Source organism: Rhipicephalus microplus, chromosome 4 (genome assembly GCF_043290135.1).
Source record: "Rhipicephalus microplus isolate Deutch F79 chromosome 4, USDA_Rmic, whole genome shotgun sequence".
Taxonomy (NCBI): Eukaryota; Metazoa; Arthropoda; class Arachnida; order Ixodida; family Ixodidae; genus Rhipicephalus; species Rhipicephalus microplus.
This window is the reverse complement of record NC_134703.1, coordinates 108,515,135-108,535,385: the sequence shown is the minus strand read 5'-3', so window position 1 is coordinate 108,535,385 and position 20,251 is coordinate 108,515,135. Positions and strand designations below refer to the sequence as shown.

Below are 20,251 nucleotides of genomic sequence, written 5' to 3'. Positions count from 1 at the left end.
ACGCACGTCTCAGAACAACTTTTACAATAGACCCTAATGTTCATGAAACTTCTATTGTAGATGGAGTGCCGGCAGTCCAACATTATAAACGTTACGTATGTACTCCTATGATACAGACGTCACGTCGGGTTAATGTTAATTGTAGTTATGTGCTATCCGCTCTAAATAATTAACGCAGTGGTGTGCAGGGCCACCATCCTCGCAAGAAACAGCGCTTCATATCGGCTCATCACTTCTAATTTTCTAATACTCATCTTCCTGCTGGCATCGTTGCGCGAGTGCAAACAACTGGTTATATAAACAATTTGCAACTGCTCAACATATGTCTGTGCGTTCAACATTTGTACGCATATTTAGCGTCATTTTGTGACGTGTTGCTAAATCAAAAAATTGCGATATGGTCCCCTCCTCTTTCGCGTAACGTCAATTTCCAAGATACGTGGGATCTGCCGATTTTTCGTTTTGTTTATGTATAAAAAAAGAAATCTAGAATAGCTATGCTAGCTTAGAGTCGGCTATCCCACCAACCTTAATCACGATTTTAAATGCGAAACATTCCTTTGCACACTGTAAGCACTTCTGGTATCTATCTATCTATCTATCTATCTATCTATCTATCTATCTATCTATCTATCTATCTATCTATCTATCTATCTATCTATCTATCTATCTATCTATCTATCTATCTATCTATCTATCTATCTATCTATCTATCTATCTATCTATCTATCTATCTATCTATCTATCTATCTATCTATCTATCTATCTATCTATCTATCTATCTATCTATCTATCTATCTATCTATCTCTACGCCTACGTCTGGGTGCTCTCGTGATCACCTTCCAAACTCGGGGTAAACCGAAATTTGTATGTGATGGTAAGATGATTCGATGAGTACGACTCACTGGTCTTGACATGAATAATATCCCAATTCCGTCGCGTACGTCATCAAACACTGTCCGCCAGACAATGTCACATAACTGGGGGCTGGTATGTGCCACCGGTATACGGATATGTGGCACAGGGGATTGACACTTAGTATTTACCCAGAAATGGCGAGACCACTCATGGGTAATAATAACGCGTTAGCGTTAAGCAAAAGCTGACATCAGGTGCGTCGACCCGACGAATGTAAAGAAAAAAATTACATGGTCCCCGCAGCAATCAAACTCCGCTTTCTGCGTGAAAACCAAGCATTCTACCACAGAGCCGCGCCAGGTCTCACAACTGCTTTTCAATTAGATCACAACGTTCGTGAAACATCAATCAGGGGTGCGGTGATGGCTATCCAGTTTTATAAACACTACATATGTACTCTCACGATACAGCTATCACGTCGGGTTAAGATCCGCTGTAGTTAAGCGCAATGCTCTGAAGATGATTGTCAGTTTATACCAACCAAGGAACAGCGCGAACAGACAGTGGTAATATTAATTCGATATGGTTAAGAAAAATCAGTGTATCTCCACGAAGTGAATGACGACAAGTTGGCGGAGTTGTAGGTCCTAAGGTTCATAATATCTACGGGGTAGTCGCTTACTAGTGTGAGGGATGCACAGATGGACTGATGGACGCACATACGGATGGACAGGTGGACGCGCGTGCAGACGAACGGATGGACGGACAGAAGGGCGAACATGGACAGACATATAGAAAGATGGGAGAATTCTCTGGACAATGTTAACGGGCGTAAACAGTGTCTGAAAAGCGTTGATTTTTTGGTAAACCACTGTTTATATAGGACAGACACACAAGCTGTGACAAGCGCAGTAGGTGACTGTCTAGGTCACGTGTACGTGACGAAGCTTCCAGTTACAGACAACACCAACGGAACAGAAAATGGTGGGATTGCGATGCTTCTTTTCTCCTGCAGAAAGGTGCACATAGGCTAACCCGCTAAATGCGGGAACGAATGCTTTTACCGGCACAATAATACCTGGAAAGAAATGCTGATGTAACATCTTTGATGCCATTGCAGATCATATGGGAATAAACTTTTTGTTGTGCTCTCTATAACTGTGATCATGCTGAAACACAATTGCAACTCACTTGTGAACTCACTGAAACGTTCTTTAATGAAAAAAGGTGACAAATGCGTATGTGAACAATCTGTTTACTATAGATTACGAGGTGCGCTCGGTTAATCATTTTTGTGACGTAACGTCTACTTTCTGCTCATGCGTGGTCTTGGTTTTCGTTGGGTTCATTTTTGTTGCAATGAACTTCAGTTGGTAAATAACGCTCTGTCGTTGTCGTGTGGTGCTCCGTCCTGTTCACACTGATTTCTTACAAATATTTATTGTTTCCGACTAGCCCACTTCGCTATTTTATTACAACTTGGATGCCAGGTAAGTTTCAGATTTCCTATACGAAATTGTCGATCATTGAAGCTTTCACACTATGGCACTTTTTAGATGGTAATTAAATCCTGCCTCTAAAACTCGTCGCTGTCCTAAAACGGCTAGGTGCTGGACTTGATATGCTGTATACCGTTAACTGATCGTTGCAGATGGTTTCCTAGCATTGCATAATGACGTATCTGGCGCTCAGAAAATGCTTGGAGGGTCGTTAGGATACGTTGGTGATCTTGTTTATCTTGGCGTTTAAAGATCGCTAATAGGCAGAGAGAACAAGGTTGTGATCGTGTGGCTGGAGAGCTTCTGCTGCACTAAACAGAATGGATGCCAGGCGCCTGACCTTTGCGGCATAATTACCTCCGTGGTCTGCTATTTTATTGTGCAAATGCAGCCGAACTGCTTGAATATTTCTTTACTCGGCACTGAGAAAAACCCGTTAAATTACTCTATGCCCAGTTAAGCCATTACACGTTCAAGTCCGACCGGCCTGGAGCGTTGTTATGCTCGAATCGGTAGCGTCGCGGCCGCAGTCAAGCAAAGTTTCTGAAGCCGAGCCATGCATCTTTCGCCTCAAGGCAGGCTTGCTAGCTGAGCCAAAAAAAAAAATACTAAGCCGGCGGGACCTGAAAATGTTCTCGAAAAAGCAGTTAGCCCTCTGCTTTCGCCATCATCACTAGAAGTTTTGTATTCGTAACCAGTACCAAAAAATATTATTAGCAAAATGGCAGGCTTTGCTTTCATTACTAATTAAGGGGTTGCCTCGCGCCCTAATATGCTCGCAAATGCATGCAGGCCCACTTTGTCCAGAAGCTGAAGAGCCGTTTTTATTCATTAACTTTTCGCAAAGCTTAGTTCTGAGCTTAACCACAGATGGCCAGCACCCACTGCCGCGGTGCGTGGAAAGATCACTTTAGACGGTGAACAAAGTTATTGAGATCCGGGCCCCAAACCTTATATGACTATGCATGAAGTGCTTGGGGCTGGAACTTTTATTCGCCTATTGTTCAAATTTTTTGTTATTCAAACACGCACGAAATCAAACACTCGAACAGTTTTTGGTCATGAACTTCTGTAAAGACCTATTTGAATATATTAAAATACGCGCAAGCTTAAAATGGTATTCTTTAACGGAGCCGCAGCTGCACATGACCTTGAAAATACGTTAGCTTGAATGTGAAGCGCAATAAGGGATGCTGTGTAAGCTCCCCAGATTTTTTCATTAGATATTGAGGTTTATGCTACCGGTACGTGCGTATGAATTTCACCACAAAAGCGGCAAGAATCGTCGCTCAACAGGCCCGAAGAAAACGTGCTAGTATTCCGTCCACCAGAAATGCATGCCAAGCTACAACCGGCCTGAAGAACAACGTGTCAAATTTGTGCAGTGTGTGTAGCGAAGGCCGCACCAATAGATGGACAGGAAGCGTTGCGCGGGCCAGCTTTGGCGAAATTTGCTGTGGCTGTCACGCACTCGTCACATATGAGGTTAAGGCGCTGGCGCGTTTGTGTAGAATTGATGGATATGTGGGGTTTAACGTCCCAAAATCACCATATGATTATGAGAGACGCCGTAGTGGAGGGCTCCGGAGATTTCAGCCACCTGCGGTTCTTTAACGTGCACCTGAATCTGACCACACAAGCCTACTACACTTCCGCCTTCAACGGAAATGCGGCCGCCGCAGCCGGGATTTGATCCCGTGACCTGCGGGTCAGCAACCGAGTACCTTAGCCACTAGACCATCGCGGTGGGGCGCGTTTGTCTAGAATGTAAACTATGAAATGATCTGAATGAGAGAAAGGCAGCTGCAACAAGATTTGCATCGGAATGTCCAACAATGTTGTGTACGGTTGTCTGCGAGCAGCACACTTTGTGTAGGGCTGAGATGCCTGAGCCGTTGTCCATGAATTTCGTCGAAAAGTGCACAGACTAAGACGAAGTACACATCCGCCTCACTAGCACTTAACATAGCCACTGATTTATTCTTCAAATTAAAAGAAAATTCGGCAGATCTCACGTATTCGGCAATCGATGTTATGCGTAGCATGCGGAGGAAAGGTGACCGTGGTGCAATTGTTTTTATTGAGCGACACGTCATAAAATGACGCTAAATATAAGTGCAAAAGTTGCACGCACAGACGTATGTTTAAGAGTTGCAGATGTTTATATAATCAGTTGTTTGCCTTTGCGCAAGGATGTCAGCTGGAACATACGTATTAGCAACACCAGAAGCTGATGTGAAGCGCTGATGCTCGCGAGCATGCTGGCCCTGGACACTGCTACAAAAATCAACTTCAGCGCATGGCAACTAACCACAATTAATGTTAACCCAACGTGGCGGCTGTATGAAAGGAGTACATATGTAATGTTTATCAAATTGGCTGGCAGCACTGCAACCACTATTGACGTTTCACGAAGAATAACGTCTCTGAAAAGTACTTCCACGACCTGGCGTGGCTTTGTGGTAAAATGCTTTATTACCACACAGAATGCTTGGGTTCGATTCCAGCTGGGACCCTGACATTTATTCTTTGCATTCGTCGGGTCGGCGCCACCTATGTCGGATACTTCTTAGCGCTCGTGCGCTAAAATTGCCCTTGTGTGTTCTCGTCGTTCCTGGGTAGATACTAAGTGTCAATCACCTGTGGGACATACCCGCACACTAGCGGCACATACCCGCTCGTGGGTATGTGCCACAGTCTAGTGGGAAATGTTTGACGACGTACGCGACGGGATTGTGACAATATTTATGTTTTGACCAGCGCGTCATATTCGTCGAACCATCTCCCATGGTAATTTTGGCTCATGCCAAGTTAAGGGGAGGACCACGAGAGCACCCGAACTTAAGCGGCTAAATAGATACGCTCAATGTCGCTAAGTTCACAAAAAAATGCTTCGCCTTTAAAAAAGTATGCAGCGTGCTCTATATGATTAAATTGTAGGTGGGATTTAACGTCCGGAAACCACCATATAAATATGAGAGATGCCGTAGTGGATGGCTCCGGAAATTTCAACCACTTGGTGTTCTTTAACGTGCACCCAAATCTGAGCACATGGGCCTACAACATTTCCGCCTCCATCGGGAATGCTGCCGCTGCAGCCGGGATTCGATCCCGCGACCTGCGGGTCAGCAGCCGAGTACCTTAGCCACTAGACCACCGCGTGTGAGGGGGGGGGCAGAGCATGCTCTAGAGACGCCAGGCCACTAGGGCCATCAAAAAAACTAGTGATCGACCTAGTTTCTCCGGTTGTTTTCTTGTAATTTTTGTAATGTTTTGCTGCCGATGCTGAGTTTTCTGATTTTTGTTAGGGTTGGGTATTGTTATTAGATTTCGGTTGGCTCCGTGCAATACGCACGCATGCATGGTTTTAGCGGGAACATGTCACGTGACTAGCTGTCATGAGATTTTGTGATTTCAAACACATGATGAGCGGTTCTATGCCCCGATTGCCCACGTATGGACGTAAACGTAGAATACACTCTCTTCTCGTCCCGTGCAGCTCTGCCAAGCCCTCACTATCTCACCATCTGAAACTTACCCACTGACAGGTGTGGTTGGCGTCTTCGACCTTCGCCGACCAGCTGGCCGCGGTCCTCCTGGCGGAATAATATCTTTACGTTTTAGTCTGACCTCTAATAAAGTTGTTTCTCTCTATTTTCACCGCAATAGTATGAATGCGATCGCAACAAATTGTGTTCCTATACGAACAAGGATTTCAGTTATTACGATTCGATCTATGGCGTAACATCTACAAGACAGGGTATGTATGGCTGCTCCGTAGAACGGGGACTCGAGGCTTCTCAAATGAATAGTTCCAATTTTGCTCGAGCTCTTGTGTTCCACAATACACAAACTTGTGGATGAAATGAAGTTTTATTTGACTTGATTCTTTTTTTTTGCTCTGTCACTTTGTAGTGACGTAAGCGGGGAGAGCACAGCACGTGCAAGGAGGGTAAGAGCAGTCTTGTGATCTCAGCCGAGAGAGTGCACGTGCCTGCGCCCTTGTGATTGAAGTTCTATCTGCACACATTTATTATCGTTCGCCTGACGAAACTTCCAGCACATTTCATCTCAGCTTGAGCCACGCCCGTCGGCAGGCTTTGCAAACTTTAGCTCGCACGTTGAACATACAAAGTGTGGGCAATGTTACCGATGTGAACTTCACGCGAAACATGACGGGGAGGGCGAAAATACACTTGAAATGTCCATCATAACTACTACTACAATAAGAAATATGCTTCTAATGAGATTGCTTGGTCTATGTTTTTTTATTTGATGCTGAAACCGCGGAAGAATTTATCGCAAGGCGTGTTTTGCTTCGGCGTCTACCTCGTTTGATATCTTCCATGAACAGTGTTATAGTCCACTGAAGCGTTCGATCGGACAGCAGGAGATGTATTGTTGAAAAATCTGGTGTTCTGCGTGGATCTTGATGGATGTAAGACGACTCTAAATGGACCATATAGGCTATATTTTGGCACAATCAAACAACCTGCATAACCTTTAATTGTAATAAACTGTGGATGAAGTCCTTGTTGGATACTATCATGCAAAAACAGAGGCTCCTTCGGAATAAAGGGACGACACTGTACTTTTTCAACATTCTGGCCTATCCATAAAAAGAACCTGCGGCTCCTGGTAAGCCGCTCAATCTGGGAGGAGTGCCACGTTAGAGGAACATATGAAGAAACGAGACGGAGTAGTTGGAAATGTTGCTGGGTCGGAGAGGTTAAGCTATGGAATGAGGAGCGTCTTTTATAATAAATAACGCATTACAAACGCCAGTGTGAATTAGAAAAAAAAGCATCGAAGCAAATACATACGGGCATCAAAAAAGAAGAAATTGCTTTAGAACAAAATGTATATGTCAACAGATCACGCACACATAAACTGAAGTGACAAAACAAGCGTAGGACATTCTTTACAGACAAGGAAACTTCAAACTATGCCAGTGCCTCGACAGTTGTATAGGAGCTGCAAACTTCGCCTCGACATCAATGAAATACAGAAGATTGAAAGGAGCTCTGAGACTGCTTTTGGGCGTGTATTAATGCCTAGGTTGAGAAAGTTGCAACTACCCAGCTATCACCAGGAAACAAACCATCCACACAGATCTCAAGACTTGTCGATTCCACAGGAATTCAAGAAATAGTTCGTTCGCGATGGCGACGACACGGAGCTGCCTTACGAAGTGTCGCGTTCACTTTAGTAGAGAGCTCGAGGGTTGATCGTAGTATAGCGGAATTGAAGAAGAGAGAGAGTGAGCATTTATTAGATGGAAGAGAGGTCGGCTTAAGCTAGTTCGCTCTAGCCTGCTACTCTATACAGGGGATAAGGGAAGGGGGAAGGAAATAGGCATGAAGGATGATGATGGCGACAAGAAGAGGTGGCGCGTATGCACAGTAGCTACTTAGCATAGCACCCTACAGTCTAGTATCTAGTCCAGTGCTTTTTATTAAGCCTAAAAACAGTCTTTGTAGCAGTTTTTGACACTGTTTGGTCGTTCATTGCTGACAACATGTGGTTTTCAGGGCAGAAGCTTAAAGACGAAGTTGATTTGATTGATTTGTGGGGTTTAACGTCCCAAAACCACCATATGATTATGAGGGACGCCGTAGTCGAGGGCTCCGGAAATTTCGACGACCTGAGGTTGTTTAAAGTGCACCCAAATGTGAACCTACGGGCCTACAGCGTTTCCGCCTCCGTCGGAAATGTAGCCACCATAGCCGGGATTCAACCCCGCGACCTGCGGGTCAGCAGCCGAGTACCTTAGCCACTAGACCACCGCAGCGGGTCAGAGCGTGCTCTAGAGACGCAAGGCCACTAGGGCCAACAAGGAAACTAGTGATCAACCTAGTTTCTCTGGTTTTTTTCTAATCTTCGAAGCTTTTGCTGCAGTGCTGAGTTTTCGCTCGTAGGACTGAGTCTAGTTGGGGTTGGCTATTCTTCTTAGATTTCGGTTGGCTCCGCGCAAGTGTGCATGGTTTTCGCGAGAACATATCACGTGACTAGCTGTCACGAGATTTTGTGATTACAAACACGTGATGAGCAGTTTCGTGGTCCAGTTGCCCTGTCGTGCCCCGCTTGCCCATGCATGGACGTAAACGTAGAAACATCCTCTTCTCGTCCCCTGTGGCTCTACAATCCCCTCACTAGCTCACCCTCTAACTCTCCACTGACGGGTGTGGTTGTCGTCGGCGGCCTTTGCCGACTAACGGGCCGTGGTCCCCCAGGCGGAATAATATCTTTACGTTGTCGTCTGACTTTTAATAAAGTTGTTTCTCTCTATTTTCACCGCAATAGTATGAATGTGATCGCAACAAATTGTGTTGCTATACGAACAAGCATTGCAGTTATTACGATTAGATCTATAGCGTAACATCTACAAGACAGGGTATGCATGGCTGCTCCGTAGAACGGGGACTCGAGGCTTCTCAAATGAATAGTTCCAATTTTTCTCGAGCTCTTGTGTTCCACAACACACAAACTTGTGGATGAAATAAAGTTTGATTTCACTTGATTTTTTTTTTTTTTGCTCTGTCACTTCGTCGTTACGTAAGCGGGGAGAGCACAGCACGTGTAAGGAGAGTAAGAGCAGTCTTGTGATCTCAGCCGAGAGAGTGCACGCGCCTGCGACCTTGTGATTAAAGTTCTATGTACACGCCTTCATGATCGTTCGACTGACGGACCTTCCAGCACATTTCATCTCAGCTTGAGCCACAGCCGTCGGCAGGCTTCGCAAGTTTTAGCTCACACGTTGAACATACAAAGATTGGGCATTGCTACCGATTTGAACTTCGTACAGAACATGACGGCGAGGGCGAAAATGCACTTGGAATGTCCCTCATAACTAAAACTGCTATAAGAAAAATGCTTCTAATGAGATAGCTTGATTCCTGTATTTTAATTTGATGCTGAAATGCCGGTGAAATCAATCACAAGGCGTGTTTTACTTTGGCGTCTACCTCATTTGATATCTTCCATAAACAGTGTGATAGTTTCGCTCGGAGAGGAGGATATGTTTTGTTGAATTGTCTGGTGTACTGCGTGGATCTTGATGGATGTAAGACAACTCTAAATGGAGCGAAGGCTACGTTTTAGCATCCTCAAACAACCTGAATATCCTTTAATTGTAATGAACTCTGGATGAAGTCCCAGTTGGAAGCCATCGTGTAAATTAGAGCCACCTTCGGAATGATGGTACGGCACTGTCTGTATTCAATATTCTCGTCTATCCATAAAAAGAACCTGTGCCTTCAAGTAAGCTGTTTGATCTGCGAGGAGTGCCATGTGAAAGGGAACCTAAAGAAACGAGACAGTGTAGTTGGAAATGCTGCTGGGTTGGAGAGGTTAAACTATGAAATGAGGAGCGTTTTCAATCAAGAAGAAGGCATAATGAACGCCGGTGTGAATTGAAGAAATGAAAGCATCGAAGAAAACACACATAGGTGCCAAAAAAATAAATGATCTGAGAACAATATGTATGTGTCATACAGATAAACTGAAGCTACAAAAAAACATAGGGCATTCTTTAAAGAGAAGGAAACTTCCAACTATACCACTGCCTTGACAGTTGTATACGAGCTGCTAACTCCGTCTCGACATCAAAGAAATCAAGAAAAATGAATGATGATGTGACCCGACCTTCCGGCACGTATTAATGCCGACGTTGAGAAAGTTGCAACTACCCAGCTGTCACCAGCAAACAAACCATCCACACAGATCTCAAGGCTTGTAGAGTCCACAGGAATTCGAGAAATATTTCGTTCGTGATTGCGACGAGACGGTGCTTCCTTATGAAGTGTTGCGTTCACTTTAGTAGAGAGCTTGAGGGTCGATCGTAATATGGCAAATCAGAAAAGGATCATAAAAATAGGGCAGAAGCACAAAGCCGAAGTTCCGGGCAGGCGCCATGTCTGAAATTCGCCGCTGAAGTTTGTGTGCTGTTGGTTACGTTACAAGAGCGTGAGCACGTTCCTTGTGCTTGCGTGTCGCAGAATCGTATAGAAAAAGAAAATGAAAAGCTTTACAACTAACACTGATAGCGTTTCGCTGTGTGCTGCACTTTTTTCGTTTCCCACTTGCCGAAGGGTGGTCAGAGACTAGTAAAACGTGGTTGTAACTAATCCGCTGGATGCATTCGTTACTTCTAGAACTTTATCATTTCTACGAAAGATTGGCTTTGCAGGGGCCGAACTCCACTCAAGTTCTTCTTTGCCAAGCAGACGCGGGAGAGAGGTGGGATGTATTTAAAGCAGAAAAAACAATCAGCGTGGTGGTACAATTACTTGCTTCCTTGATTAGCATAGGAAGATCGGCACAAGGAATGGTGATGTGAACATCGTATATCACATCAACCACCATGTCCTTGCTCAGTAGAATATGAGCTTTTACCTTGATACCGCCTATCTCTGGGATATGAGACAGAAATAAGAAAAATGGCTGGTGTATTACGTCAATGGCCAAGACATGTTTTTTGGGGTGGACTCGCACATTTTTGATTTCGTTTGGCACAAAGTACTCTAGTTTTCTCAAGGTGGTAAGCCAATTCAGGTTTCTCAAGTGGTCGAACGGCTGGATTGGCACAAATATGACAGTATAGTTATTCGAAGTCACCATCTGCTTCAAAGTGGATGCTGTTGAAGGTGGTGAAGCACACAGTGGTCTTCGTTTCGGTTTACGACTTTGAACTGCATTGGATTCATCGTTAGAATCGTCACAGCTCGTCGAATACAGTTCGATGGACTTACTATCGGCGTCGCTGAGTTCGATGTTTCATTTCCTCGTGGTGGCGGCCGACTGTGGCGGCATGCCTGTAGGGTGCGCAAATGAGTCTACTTTCACCGTGGCCAAATAATATTCCAATGTTAAAAACCAGCAAAAACTGTCAGCCGTTAAGCAAAGCGCTTGACGCTGCATCGAGAATGTTACAAGAGTGACGTGAATTCGGATTGTTACGTCAGCGTGTGTCAGAAATATTCACGCGCACTAATACATTTCTTTTATTTCAAAACTTTATGTTGAGAAGGAAGAGTGGAAGTTCAGAAACGATATATTTATTATTCAATATTTATTCATTTATACAGCTTGCTAGCCTCTGCATGAAAATATAAGCAGGAGTGGGTGTAACAAGTATTAATCGAAGTGATGTAAACATAGAACAATCGTGTCACATCAATCGACAAGAACAAGGAGGGGGGAGGGAGAGCGCTCCTGAATTGCGAGATACAAAGCATATGGGCAGCGTTTTAAGCAAGCTGTTTGCAGAAAGAAATGACATAACTTATTTTCACGTAAAAAAAAGAAACACGAGGGGAAGAAATGAAAAGACGTAGAGACGCGGAAGGCAGTTCTTAAAAGATGGTAAAAGTGCTTTTCAAAAAAAACATTGTAAGATATATAGGTGAGGTTTGAAACTATAACGGGTGTAAATGATGCTCGAAGCGGTTACAACATCTGAACTTTCACAAAAGAGTGATCAACAAGATCAACAACACGAACTTGTACAAGAGAGGCAGACATTCCACAAGGCTGAATGGCAGGTGCTTCCATATACGAATTGTTTTCGAAAAAAAGAATTCCCTTAACATTTAGTGCAGCGGGAATATTCATTCTTTAATTTATTATGGTGTGAACGGGTGGCTCTGCTGGACACTGGCTCTATGTGTGTTTATACCAAGTACATAACAAAATAGCTGGTGCATTACATATTCAGCCGTGTTGGCACCACCGTTGTAGACATTCTAAGCCCGTTTTCTTTATCTATTTTTTCCAAGCACTTGCATAAGTGCGCCAGCTAGAACTATATACAGACCTAACCACTTTGACTTGGGTGAGTTGGTACATAATTAGATAGGCTTCAGCGCAATTTAGACGAAGACAAATGAAGACACACAGAAGACAGACCAGCGCTCGTCTGTATTCTGTGTGTTCCCTATGGCCTTCATACAAATTGCGCTGAAGCCTATCTAAGTATTTAACAACTTTGTTTTGGACGGATCAAGTGTTTTTATGTTGCTTGGTGTATCGATCCTAAGCTGTCGATGCACATTCTAGCACAGGATAATTCAAGGCTTCATACACAATAATTTCACTGCATGAATACATTCTCGCAAATTTCTTTTTCAGAAATCAAGTTTCTGCGTAGCTCTCCTTAGAACTCTTGACATTAGGTCATGCCATCTCAGCTCTGACGTCAATTGTCACCCCGAAGAATTTATATCTGTTTACAACAGCGAAAGAGTGGCCGCCTATGCAGTATGAGAAACTTAACGGCTGTCGTTTGCGTGTCACAGTGACCGCAAGTGATTTTTCACAATTATTTTCATTTGCCAGTATATATGCATCTCAATGCAGTCTGTTCTAAAGTTTTGTTAAATTTAGCCTCATCACTAGCATTCTGTATGCTGCGTTAGATTATGCAGTCGTCCGCATGGGGCTTAATTTTAACAAATATATTTTGAACTACAGCATTATTAAGCATTAAAAAGAACAAGATCCCCAGCACACACCCATACGGAATGCCCGGCTTAACAGGTACATGATCTAAGCACTCGTCGTCAGCGCTGGCGCGCTGGGTTCGATTGTATAGATGAGCTTCAATTCATGCAAGGAGTAAATCACCGTTAAATGCTAAGCATTTCTTTGCGTACTGTGTATCTATCTATCTATCCGCCTACGTCCGGGCGCTCTCATAATGACCCCCTTAACTTGAGATGGACCTAGTACGGGGGAGCAAGAGGGTTCGAAGAATATCACTGTCCGGTCAGGACAAATAATGTGACAATCTCGTCATGTACTACGTCAAATCCTTTCCTCCGGACACGTGTGGCGTATACCCGTATGCGAGTATGCGCAACTAATGTTTGAGAGTTCATATCTACCGAGTAACGGCGATAACACACATTAGTAATTGAATTGTGAGCGCGTTAAGAAAAAACCCACATTGTCAGCGTTCACCCGACGAATTAAAAAAAAATATATATATATGTTATGGTCCCAGCAGAAATATAACCCGAGCATCCTGCGCGGCAATCAAGTATTCCACCACACAGCCGCACCATGTATATGGGCTCCTCTGGTAAAAAAGCCTACGCAGGCGTAATGTTGGTGCAATGTCAAATGTGGTTGCAGTAGTGCCCGTCTAATTTTGCAAACATTACATATGGACTCCAATGTTACAGAAATCATGCCGTGTTAGCGTCAATTGTAGTTAGGAGCCATTCACTGAAGTTATGGTAATAGCCCTATCCAGGGTTACCATCCTCAGAAACACACGTGCTTCACTTCAGGTTACTGATTCTGGTGTTGTAGTACCAATGTTGCTCTTAGCATCGTCACGCAATTGTAAACAACTGGTTCTATAAAACATACGCGACTGTTCAACATGCATGCCTGTGCGTACAACATTTGTGCATATGTTTAGCGTCATTTCGTAACGTCTCACTCAGTGAAAAATTCACACCGCAATCATGTTCCGTCCGTGTGTTCCGCATGACATCGATTGCCACGATACTTGGGATATGCTGAATTTTTACAGTGGTTTTTGTTTTAATGAAGTTTAAAGTGTGAGACGCAATGAGAATATTTCTCGAAAAAGATTATTTCAATGCGCTTTGCAGATCAGTAACAGCTGAAGAACCGCGAATCAGCTCCACGAGTGCTGTCATTGTTGAAAATTTTTTTCTAAATAGTTGTTGCCAGTTATTGTTGATATTTTATATTCAAGAAACGTTCAAATATGTTTGAAACGTGTCCAGGTGTATTCCTTCTCTACATCAATTTTCGCGCACCTCAGTTAGGTTAAAAGCAATATGCTGAAAGCAACATGGAACATTTACGCAACAATTATATGAGCCTGTAAGATGAAACGGAAAAGGAACATTCTGCTTTAGAAATCAGTCCAACTTTTCTGCATTTCCAGTCAAAGATAACACTGCTTTAAATAGTGACACGTTGGACATTACGAACAGCATCGACTGGTTGCGTAGGTGGTCCAAGTATTCGGCCTTTAGTTACTGGCTGAAATACTGGTCTGTTACTACTACTACTACTATAGGCAGGTATTTACTGCACCATGTGGCATACCTGACCAGGAAGGCAGTAGGTATGCTGTCAGTACGTGGAAATTTTTTAGTATCAATATTGTGCAGAAGTGACAGAATGCTCTGCTGGGATACGATAACGTTATCAATTTGCTGGCTTTGGGATACTGAGAGGAAGTGAGGCGTTCTGCCGTCATTATTTGTGAATACCGTAGAAAAAGATTCATTAAATTTTGTTGCAATTTGTGATTGTTACGTTTTTGTTTTGTCATTTGTATGTTGTTTCCTTTCTAGGCGAAAACGCCCGATAGAAATTTCCAGTGCTATTTCGTACTATCTGAGTAAAACCACAACTCTGTTAACCATGCGATGTGACCTTTATGTGTAAAAAGCATCCTTCCGTTCAGCCACATTATTGACGTTGTTCCGAGTATTTACCTGGTTTAGCTGGTTACATACGAGCGGTCTATTATAAGGGGGCGTAGTTCACGAAATACGCTTATCCTGTTGGTGAGGGGACAACTGCATGTTGCGCCCTTCTTTCCACTGAAATACGTCATTGTCTATCCTAAGTTTATTGTATGTGAACCTGACTTTCTCGCAATTGTTTTTGTTGGCAGCTGCACTGTTCCGCAGTTGTCGTCTTTCGTTTATGATGTTTACGGAAAAAGCCCTCGGAGACATATACGCCTTTTTTTTTAGCTTGAAACTGTTCTTCAGAATATTTATTTTCTATTTTTGGCTTTCTCTTTGCGCTACGATTTTAGACTCCGCGTAAGTAGGGTATGGCTTAGCATATTCAAATTATTTTTTTGTAACTGCTCCCGCTTCAATATTACACGCAGTTTTCTATACTATTTTCAAGCTCCCTGCATATGTGAGATCGCTGAAATGTTGAGCTAGGAAAGTGAGTTTATAAAAATTTCGTGATCATATAATCCATTGTGTTCTTGAATTTATGCAGTGATCCCCTGATTACACAAAACTTAATCAAGTGTTTCAGTGTGACTAGGAGACCGGTTCCTATGCGGCCCACCATAGCAGTGCATTGGGCGTCCTGGTACATTATATAAAAAAACAAAAAAACGTTGCGTAAAGCAATTCGGGAGCAGAATAGCGAGACAAAATGACCACTAACTTCAAACCGATCGTTATCTTGACTATATTTTCATTATCTTTCGCTGTGTGGCACACCATATTTAGTTTAATTACTTTGGATTACTTCAAGTGCACCTATATTTATGCACACGGGTGCCTTGAGCATTCCACAGTGTCTAAACATGGCCACCGTGGCCGGGATTTGAACCAGTGGCCTCGAGCTTTTCAGGACAACAGTTTAGCAGCTTAGTCACCAAGGCGGGCTGTATCACGTCACAGTGCACTGCGCATAAGCAGTTGGAACACACGCGTGCTCTATGTAAGTGTATGTGGATGTTCCAAGGAAAACAACAGCGCTATTCTTTAACTGCGATCCTAAATTATTATACGGCACGGAAATAATAGCAATCAATAGTCTCTGCACGACGAGCCCGGTTCCAATCGTTATAAAAACAATGCGAGATGGCTGGCAGTCCCGAAGCGTGGTGGATAAGCAACTGGGGTACGTGTTTAGACCCCGAAGCACCGAGCTGTTATACTTCGCTTTGTTTTCACAAGCGTCTCTCTGGGCGCGTAAGGCAACATGCGCACGGTGCATGCGAACTTCGGGTGAGTGTGGTGAAGTCATGTTTACTTCTACAAGCTAAATGAAGGATTCAGATAGCCGCGAGCCTTAATGCTGTCGTGCTCCTTTTCTCGGTTCGCGTCACAGTGCAGTTTGAACATTTCAAGTCCTCATAGCAGTGAACGGCGCCTAAAGTTCAGTTAGCGCAACGATGACGCGGGCGCTACCCTTCCGTGACAGTAAATACTCGTACAACAAAAGCGAAAGTAAAGCCGACAGCTTTCCGAGCGAGAGTCGAAACCGCGTGCTGGGAGAAAACAAAAGAAAACCAGGAGAGAAGATGCGAAAGAGGAGGACATTGGGAAGCGGGAGGGAAACAGTTAGGGTCACGTGACTGAAGCGGCTGTCTGTCTCGCGCTTTCTCTCCCTCTCTCGACAAGCGCGAGGCGCAACGCTCTCTCTCACTCACTCTCTCCCGTCGCAGACTTGAGCGCCGGAGTTTCTGGACCCCGACGAGTACGACCGAGAGGCACGACCGGCACGCGGTGCCGGAGTCGAGCGGCAGACGCCACGAAGCGCGCACGCCTTGCCGCGACCACGACTCGCCACAGCTGCTGCCGTAGCCAGCGGCTATATACAAGCTGGGAGGACCGAGTGTTGTTGCTCGCTTGCGACTGCCAGCAGGCAGAAGCGAACAACCACGCAGGCAGTCGAGTCGTCGGCAGCGAACTTTTCAGGAGGTGTCTCTTCCACGCATCATCGCTGACGGACAAGCGCCGACCACACAGCTGCTTCTGATGTCGCCGGTGAACGGCGCGGGCGACGCGTGAAGTGACAGTCATGAAGTGGCAAGACCGCGGAAGAAAAGACTCGACGGTGCGGTGGCTTCTCCTGTGCGCTTCCTGCCTTGCAGTGCAACTGATATGCGGCGTGCTGCCCACGGTGCGAGCACTGGATGCCGGGTGAGTCGCCGGTCAACGGCTTCGCCGCAATACAGTGGTCGTGATTCCCTTAGAGACGACGTATATAGTTTGCAGGGAGCTGCGTTTGCGAAACCCATTAAAAGGCCGCTTCTTTTTAAAGAAAAAAAAGTTAGTAACGCTCGTTGAAGTCTGTATACCGCGGGGTTAGAAATGTCAAGAGCAACACTGACATTATAACTGGTACAGGTTACAGGATTCTATGAAACTTGCAAACTTCTTGATACATATTGTTTTACATAATTTTTTCTTCAGCCATTCGTCTCTGAGATTGTAAGTACAGCACGTTGCATGCAGCCTAGCACTCGTTCATCGTCAATCTATAAAGTATACGAACACTACTACGGCTAGCTCATCGCTCCCACTACATTATTTGTCGTGACCTATGTAACTTTTACATTTGATTACATTATCGAGAGTTCACAGGTGTGCCGCTCGAGCTAAAGGATAACGATAATTTGCCCGGGTACAGTTTTTGATGACCAACTTGCTGCAAAGTGCGTAGATAAGAACTTCCAAGCATCGCTCGCGTATGCTTTCTGCTCAAGTGTTTACATTGTAGACGGGAACGTTGAAATATGTCATGTCTTGTCCCAGCTGATCAAGCAAAAAATTACAACAGCTTTACACAGACATCTCTTAGCTTCTTGAAGTGCAAGAGTGAAAAAGAAAGAAATAAATAATTAAAAAAAACATCCACTTAGTGTGCAGTATACGTGGGTGACCTTTATATATTTGTTTGCTGAAAAAAATATGAAAAGTCCTATCTATTGTAGACGATCTGCTGACCGAGGACTACAAAGGTTCAAAAAATGACGCTGACAGAGTTCGCGCTGTCGCAAAACAACTGCTGCAAACTAAGTCGGCCTTCCACCAGCTGTAATATGGCGTTGAAAAGAAAAATTATTCGGGACGACCTGCAGGTCATATAACGGTTTGGCTATTCAAGATTTACAGCGCTGCAGATATGTCGTATTTTAGGCTATTGAAGGGACACTTACGCTGAAACGAATCATGCAAGCATCTGCACATCATTCACGTTTGAGTAAATGCGCAAGTATGCGGTTTTCATAGTCCGTAACCTATTCGGGACATGGCAAATTCTACCGCCACATGGCCTCAAGATCACTTGTGGTACGCCGGTATTGAAATATTTTGTGTGTTTAGTTGAACGCAATCGATTGTAACCCATTCTTTTCCTTGAAGAATATTCTTTCTCTTGAAGAGGCCCTCTCGTGCCTCGACGTGCTGTCATGAGAACTGCAAAGAACAATCGTGAAGCTCATCACAGTTGTGGAGGTGACGGTGGTGACGAAAATAATAGTGGCGTACAGATAGACGCCTGTGTTTTAGAATTCATCGTCAATATTTTTTATAGATCCATGCCAGTAAGCATCAATCAATTCAGGTAAACTTATTCTGACTATCTAAATTAGGTCTTTCTTCATTTTTCGCATTTGAACTTGTAATGAGGAGTAGCATAGTTTAGTATTTTGGTTGATATAGACAGCCCGTGGTTCTTTAATGTGAATTTATATTCTAATACAAAATAGTTTGCAACTCGGCCGCCACCGAAACGCAGCCGGCAATCAAGCCTGTGCTCTCGCACGTCGCAGCGTGACGTCATAGCTGCTAAACTACCAAAACGGGTAGCTAAAAAAAATTAAAACTACGTATTAGGAACCTTTGCATAGCAGAAATCTGAAACTATCGACGGTGTGGATTTGGGAGGAAGGTAGTTAGTTCGAGCCCTATAAGCTGATGCAGCAGCTATTCGATGGTGGCGAAATTCAAAAACGTTCATGCAGTTGGCTTTTGCTGAGTGCATGAATCCTCTGGAGTTACTCCTGGCTAGCTTCTCCTAATTGTAACAGAAGCCATTCAGCGTGAATTTGGAGCTTGTGGAGTCGGAACTCCTCATTCTGGAGTCAGAACCCTCGGAGCCTGTGAATGAGTTATTGTTCGAGCTGGCCAGTGCAATAAATAAATGAATAAGTAAATTAACAAACGAAACGAAACAAGAACAAATAAACAAGCAAATGAAGTCTTTGTTTAGTATACCTTTTTTATGGTGGTAGGAAATAAACTTATTGACTTCTTTATGCGTGTAATGACTCCGTTTCAAGCTATGCCATGACAGTAATATTGTTCCCTTTGATATGTAATTTATGATATAATTCGCGAACATTTACCTAAATCCAGTGTTATCTTTTACTCCTGTTAAAAGCGACTTTCTCTCCTTCCTGATTTTCGGTGGACAGTTATTGGGCAGTGAGTAGAGCGCTTCCAACGACAATACCAGCGCCGATGTTACTCGAAAAAAAAAAGAAGATTTTTGCAGGAAACTTTCGAATTTATGTCTTGTGAAAATATATGTACTGCGCACCACGTGTTTTCGCCGCGAACACTGTCCCACGGGTGTTTGCTCGCATAAATCTGAACAGTTCCATTTGGTTGGACAGTTACATATAAATTTCGGTTTTGCAGTATAAAAAAAAAACTTAATACAAGGTTTGTTAGAAAAACGTTCTTATGTCGCCACACCTGCAGATTGAGTAAAAAATATTTTTTTTGTTAAAACTCGCGTCCACTTTGCAGCATGCGCGTAGCAGAAAACCGAAGGTGGTACATTTCTTGTGCAGCAGCGGGGTGGCTCTTGGTGAAAATCAATACCTCGGGTTGGATTACAAACAATTTAAAGGCCGGTCAATAAAGTTCCTTTATTCTTTAACATCTGAATGAAACGATTTCATCCAAGTTGTTCTGCAGTCCATGCAACATTAAGAAAACCAAATGTTTTCCTTTTCTCTGTCGCCGCACCTAGTGGGCCATAAGAAGATTCCTTCCCACCAAAGTACTCACGCAAATGTTGCATGCTAACGCCGTGATTTTTCGTGGAGGACATTCGCGATTATATCTAGCGAAAAAAAAACACCTCCGTAGACCACCGATTGAAATTCGTTTAACGTTGGGGATAAATCACAAGTACAAGAACACGGAGCGTGCAGAAACGCACAGGGCTCAAAATATTATCGTTAAAACGTCGAGAGCTATTTATATAATGACTTTTCGTAAGCACCAGGAAAAGTCAATATACACGTTTTCGCACTTAAGTTGTTGATAGTTTGCGGCGTCTGTGTTTTCGTGTTCTTTACCACCGTGTTCGTCGTTAACGCTTAACGTTACACGTACCAATGGCACACGAA

At 43.8% G+C, this 20,251-nt stretch overlaps 1 protein-coding gene across 2 annotated transcripts in view; it reads left to right on the top strand.

Annotated features, from left to right (window-relative positions):
- Positions 1–16,558: 16,558 nt before the first annotated feature.
- Positions 16,559–20,251, top strand: part of LOC119172260 (glycine receptor subunit alphaZ1) — a 148,198-nt gene continuing 144,505 nt past the window's right edge. The window contains exon 1 of one of the 2 annotated variants that reach the window (XM_075893481.1): positions 16,559–17,027. In XM_075893481.1, the coding sequence (XP_075749596.1) occupies positions 16,906–17,027 (122 nt within the window). In that variant the 5' untranslated portion in view covers positions 16,559–16,905. The remainder of the gene's footprint in view (positions 17,028–20,251) is intronic. The other variant, XM_075893482.1, reaches the window with a different exon arrangement.